The following is a 6,472-nucleotide window of genomic DNA, read 5'->3' on the forward strand; positions in this document are numbered from 1 at the left end:
AACATGCTGTAGTCATTAGACTCCAGGAGACACGTCAGGAACGCCACGCTGTAAAGTGAAAGTCCACAGTGCTGCTTTATGGTCAGCCTGCTATAAATAACAGGAGGTGGCACAAGCATCTATCTCACATCCAGATACCAAGTGACCAGGTAAGAAGGGAACGGTAACTTCAGCTGTGAAAGGGATGCAGTTCAATGATAGCTGGCAATCATAAAAGGCAAAAAAATAACATCCCAATTTTACTTTCTTCAATGAAAAAGAAACCTATCTCCAATATACTTTAATTAAAAAATGTGTAACGTTTTTATAAGAATGCTGACTGTATGCAGTGAAATTCTCACTTTGTTTTACTTGTTCTGACTGCTGTGGATAGGAAACTTCAGACGGTCCCTAAATGCTCTGCAAGGGAAACAATCATACTTTCAAATGGCAGAGGAAAGCCTCCTATCTTACTTTCCAGAACTCAAGCAGCTTTGTTTGTTTCCCTATAAAGCAGCCGGCGACTGTGTAGAGATTTGTATCCACAGACCCAGTGCAGTCTGCATATTCTGATTCTTGATCAGTCTTGCTGTATTAGCTTCTATGGCAGATATTATTTGACTTGTGCTGTTTTGATAATTTATGACGATCCCTAAGCTTAACCTCCCAACTGAAGCCCAGACCACACTGAGCATGTGTGTAGTCTTGGTCTTACAAAGATTGTAAACAAAGTTACAAGATGGTGACCCCCTGCGACCAATTTTGAAAACATAAATCATTTGTTCATTTAAGCTTCTGGTGCAGTAAATTCATGTTTATGTTTAGTATACAAAATATAGCATCTCTAGCATTATTCTATTTTAGAATATAGTTCCCCTTTAAAGGGGTGGTTCACCTTTAAGTTAACTTTTAGAATGTTAGTGAATGGCTGATTCTAAGCAACTACTTAATTGGCTGTCATTTTTTCTTTTAAATCATTTTTAAATTATTTGTCTTCTTCTTTTGACTCTTTTCAACTTTGAATGGGGTCACTGGCCCCATTATAAAAACAAAATGCTATATAGGGCTAAAATGTACTGTTATTTTTACTTTTTATTACTCATCTTTCTATTCAGGCCTCTCCTATTCATATTCCAGTATTGTCTATAAATTTGGGCCCTAGCAACCAGATTGTTGAATTTGCAAACTGGAGAGCTGCTGAATAAAAAGCCAAATGATCCCAAAACCACAAATAATTAAAAATGAAAACCAGTTGCATATAGTTTCAGAATATATCTCTACATCATACTTAGGGTAAGGTCACACGGGGAGATTCGGGGAGATTTAGTCGCCTGGGTGACAATCTCCCGAATTGCTTTCCCCTGCCTTCCCGCCAGCTATAATGAAAAATAGCCAGTGGGATGGCACTTTGTTTTTCGAAGTCGTCTGAAGTTTCCTCGGGAGGCAACAGGGGTCAAAATGCAAACCATGGATTTTCACTCTTGTAACTTCTCATACAGCAACCCTATGTCCTATGTGCATTATTTCTAGTATTACAATTGTTGGTGCCCATTAAAAGTCTTACCGCCAGATATATTAAAATGTGCTAAGTTTGCACATGAGCAGTAACCCATAGCAGCCAATTAGATGTTTTGCTAGTGATTGGTTCCTGCTGATTGGTTTATATTGGTTAATGCACCTGGACAAATAAGCAGTATAATGACTTTCATTTGCCTAAACCCAATATAGAGAAAATGTATACCACTGAGTCAAACTTTGTAGAGAAACAAACAGAATAGGTAAGATTAAAAAAGCTTACTTTATGATTAATTTGAAGAGCATTTAGCAACTGTGTATCATGCACAAATGCATCCATTGTGATGATTTCAGTATGGGGACCATAAGCCACAGTACTTTTCACTGACCCTTAATTTCTTTCCCTTATCCATTTTTTCTTTATAGATCTGACCTACCCCGGGTTTCAATATGTTGTTGAAGGTGGCAGCTCTCGCTTTGGTTTTATGTGTCATCACAGGTACGTAATAGGGTACAAATATAAGCAAAGAAAGATGATAGATGATAACTGCAGAAATAAAGTATTTTAAAGAACTATTTTGAAGCAAATATACATGCACTGAACAAATTGTATTGTATGTCATCCTCTCACCGCTTTCTCTTCTTAGGCTCCCAAGCCGATGTCAGAACAGACAAAGTGGTCGGTGCTTTTTGGGACTATGTCTCCCAGCTGCACAGCAGCACCAAAGATACAGTGGAGCAGATCCAGCAGTCGGATATCAGCAAACAACTCAAGTAAGTGAATGAAGCTGAGAGTCACAGATAGTGTAAGAGAAAGAGAGGGATTACAGTATAACATGGACCATAATCATTAAGATCCAGATTCTATAAAATGTTACATAAAAAGTTTTATTTATGAATGGCAGATATACAGCAGCCTTTTACTAATAAATTGTATGGATTTTTTTCAATGTGTATCTCATAATTTAAAAATATCTCCAAATTGGGAAGAACAATATGCTTTTCAGTATGTGGAGAGGCCTCGTGTATGGGCAATTAACTTATAAGCGGGTATTTTAAAAAAAAAAATGCTCAAGGGAGCACTTTCTACATGTTAACTTTAATACTTTAGTTCGCCTGTGAATTTTATTTCTCACTGGACCTTCCATTTATTCTTTTACATTTAAAATGATGGGATATGCAGTTGGTTAGGCCCATTATTAACTTGCATTAAAATATTGATTACTACTAATCAGAAATATGACCCATATGTACTCTACCATGGACAGTTACTCAATTCACACTTTGATGGGTGTCATAGGGTAAAAAGGTCTCTTTATTTTTAGTTGATCAGCTCCTATCCTCATAGGCAAAGCATTTCACTGAACTTGCCCATTGTCCTAACAATGCTGTTGACAATCTTATTGCTCCAGTTGAAGTCATGAGTGCTATTCTCTTAACCAGAAAACTGTCTCTAACCCACCTGGTAGACATAACACTGGCTCTCTATATATTCTAAAGCTTATTTATGTTTAAATACCTTTGCTACCTATGGTGACAGTAATTGAAAAGTCTCTCTTTCCATTTGCAGTGTTCTCATACAGGACAATATGAAAAGTGTGAACCTGTACGCTGGAGAATTACAAAGCCAACTCATTCCTTTTGCAAAGCAGATCCATGACCAGATGACACAAGATTCAGAGAAACTTCGGGAGCAGATACAACAGGAGCTGGAGAAACTCAGAGTGAAGATTTCTCCTTACGCAGATGAAGTACATAAACAAGTGAGCAAGAATTTGGAGGAGCTGCAGCTCAAATTGACTCCTTATGCTGAGGAACTGAAAAGCCAACTAGAGAAGAACACTAACACAATAAGTCAGCAACTTAGGTCAGTTGTAGAAGAAATGGATGCTAAGATTAGGGAGAATGCAGGAAATTTGCAAGAGTCTTTGGCTCCATATTCAGTAAAACTCCAGAACCAAATAGATGAGAGTGTAGACCAACTTAGAAAGCAACTTAACCCTTACACTGATGAAGTGAGAGACAAAATTGGCCATCAAGTACAAAAGCTACGTGAGAGTCTGAGCCCTTATGCAGAGGAGATGCAGGAGAGTTTGGCCAAGCAGATAGAGAGCATGGAATTCCAAATGAGAAAGAGTGTTGAGCAAGTGGACACCCAGATAAAAGAGTTCACAGAGCAGTTAAAAAATCAATTAAGCCCTTATGCAGATGAGTTGAAAGTGAAACTCCAAGAAAATGCTATGGATGCCAAGCAAACACTTGAGCCATATCTCACTGAGATAAGCCAGCAGATGGACCAGAAGATTGCAGAGTTTAAAGTTAGTATTACCCCCTATGGAGAGGCACTCAACAAAGGTCTAGTCCAGAGGGTAGAAGACATGAAGCAGAAATTTGGGAAATACACAGTGACTGTGCAAGATCAAATGGAATACCTAGAAAAAGATATCAGAGAAAAGTTTAGCGACTTCATTAATAAAGGTATTACTACTGAAAACTGAAAACACTTTATAGGCCCAAATTATCATCAGACAATGGTGTTCATTACAACTTGCACTACCTGCATGCCATGTCAAACTTGAAAAAGAACTGTGGGTCCTGCTAGAAACACCCAGAACTTCCAGCATACTGAAAAGAAAGTTAGAAATAAATGAAAAAGCGAAGAAAATGCATATTGTAATAAGCATTGTAATAACAAAGATTACTCTCTGTTAACTAATGTGCCTGATGAAGTGATGGGACCATGAGTTTCAGCATAGCTTTATGTTTCTCATGCATTAACAGTAAAAATTAGACAATTTACAACCCAAAAAGATGCCATTTTAAGTCTGATGTACTTGTATCTTTATCATTATGCCTGGTATGAAGCTCCTCAACAACAACATATCATCATCATCATCATTTATTTATATAGCGCTGTCAACATATGACCCTGTAATGTCTACCTTTCTTTCCAGAGTTGATATGCATGCAATTCATGAATGCTTCTCAATAAAAATGCAACCAAGCAATGCAAAACACGTTCTCATTATTTGGCTGCTACACATGTTTATTGTGAGACACAAACAGTTTTACTTAGATAAGTATGGGATGGGACCTGTTATCCAGAATGCTCGGGACCTGGGGCTTTCCGGGTAGCAGATCTTTCCATAGATTAAGTCTACTAGAAAATCATGTAAACATTAAGTAAACCAATAGGCTGGGTTAGCTTCCAATAAGGATTAATTATATCTTAGTTGGGATCAAGTCCAAGGTACTGTTTTATTATTACAGAGGAAAATGAAATAATATTTAAAAAATTTTATTATTTGGATAAAATGGAGTCTAAGGGAGACGGCCTTTCCATAATTCAGAGCTTTCTGGATAACAGGTTTTCGGATAAGTGATCCCATACCTGTATTACAAAATTTTGTATTGCAGAATTTTTATTAGATTTGTCTAATGGGTAACATATTAATAGGAAAATCTAATTGGTTAAAATTACTGTAACAAAATAATGCAGACATACATCTTGCTATGGCAATCATTTTTTCTGTTTAAGTGCAGATCAGATGTAGAGCTGTCAATAACTAGGTCTCGAGCACTTGTTATCTGGTCGTAAGCCTCTGTAGATTTCTTTTTACATTGCCTCAAAGTAAGTCTTGGGGGACATTGTCAAGTGTCAGAAATAAGCATCAGTGTTGCTACAGTATCTGTACTAATTACACTAACCCCTGCTAAAGTTAGGTGTGATATCGACATATCTTGGCAGTGTGTCCAATCCCAACTCCAAAACCTAGATCTTAACCAAATCTGCTACAATATATTTTACTGCCCTGTGCAGTATATCACTGTGCTGTTCCCTCCTCCACTAATATAATCTGTTATTTTGAGGTATCAGTGGGCCTAGGGTGATTCTACACTCCATGCCACCCAGGGGTGGCCTCCCTATTGCTGCACCCCTCACCCACATGTGACTTTTTTGCCCTTGCAACCTGCAGGGCACTGCCACCTGAGACAAGTTGCTCAACTTGTTTCATGGCAGGAGCGCACTTGAGCGGCCCCAGGGCAAAGATCTCATTAGTGTGCTCCTACAGTTTCCCCAAGAAATTGTTATATAAGTATCTTGCTGTGGATTTCTTAACTATAATACTCCGTTTGTATATCCACAAAAATGCAGTGTGCTGGAGGAAGGATTGGTACTACCATGCCTCCAAGTGTGCCTTTACTGTGAGAGAATAGAATAGTGTGGAAGACATGCACATTAATAAATTATTTTATTTAATAGTGTTCAGCTGCATAGAAGACACTGCACATTTCATATTTTCACTGTTGGTTAATGTAACAATTCAGAATTCTTTCCAATCACACACTATGGGAAAACATTAAAGGGATTCTGTCATGATTTTTATGGTGTAGTTTTTATTTCTAAATTACACTGTTTAGACTACAAATAAGTAATTTACTCTACCATATAAAATTTCATTCCTGAACCAGAAAGTGTATTTTTTTTTATTTTTAATATTGGTGTGTAGGCAGCCATCTCAGGTCATTTTACCTGGTCATTTGCCTTCAGAATGAGCCAGCACTTTATGATGGAACTGCTTTCTGGCAGGCTGTTGTTTCTCCTACTCAATGTAACTGAATGTGTCGCAGTGGGACCTGGATTTTTACTATTGAGTGTTGTTTTTAGATCTAACAGGCAGCTGTTATCTTGTGTTAGGGAGCTGCTATCTGGTTACCTTCCCATTGTTCTGTTGTTAGGCTTGGGGTGGGGTGATATCACTCCAACTTGCAGTACAGCAGTAAAGAGTGACTGAAGTTTATAAGAGCACAAGTCACATGACTGGGGGCAGCTGGGAATCTGACAATATGTCCAGCCCCATGTCAGATTTCAAAATTAAATATAAAAAAAAATCTTTGCTCTTTTGCGAAACTTATTTCAGTGCAGAATTCTGCTGGAGCAGCACTATTAACTGATGCATTTTGAAACATGTTTTCC

General features: G+C 37.8%; 1 protein-coding gene across 1 annotated transcript; it reads left to right on the plus strand.

Annotated features, from left to right (window-relative positions):
• The first annotated feature begins 1,922 nt into the window (after positions 1-1,922).
• Positions 1,923-4,509, plus strand: apoa4.S (apolipoprotein A4 S homeolog). The gene is given in 3 exon segments (NM_001090108.1): positions 1,923-1,993; positions 2,142-2,268; positions 3,065-4,509. Coding segments are annotated over 3 exon segments (1,104 nt in total). The 5' UTR covers positions 1,923-1,944; the 3' UTR covers positions 3,993-4,509.
• Positions 4,510-6,472: the final 1,963 nt, after the last annotated feature.

Source organism: Xenopus laevis, chromosome 7S, assembly GCF_017654675.1.
Source record: "Xenopus laevis strain J_2021 chromosome 7S, Xenopus_laevis_v10.1, whole genome shotgun sequence".
Classification (NCBI taxonomy): Eukaryota; Metazoa; Chordata; class Amphibia; order Anura; family Pipidae; genus Xenopus; species Xenopus laevis.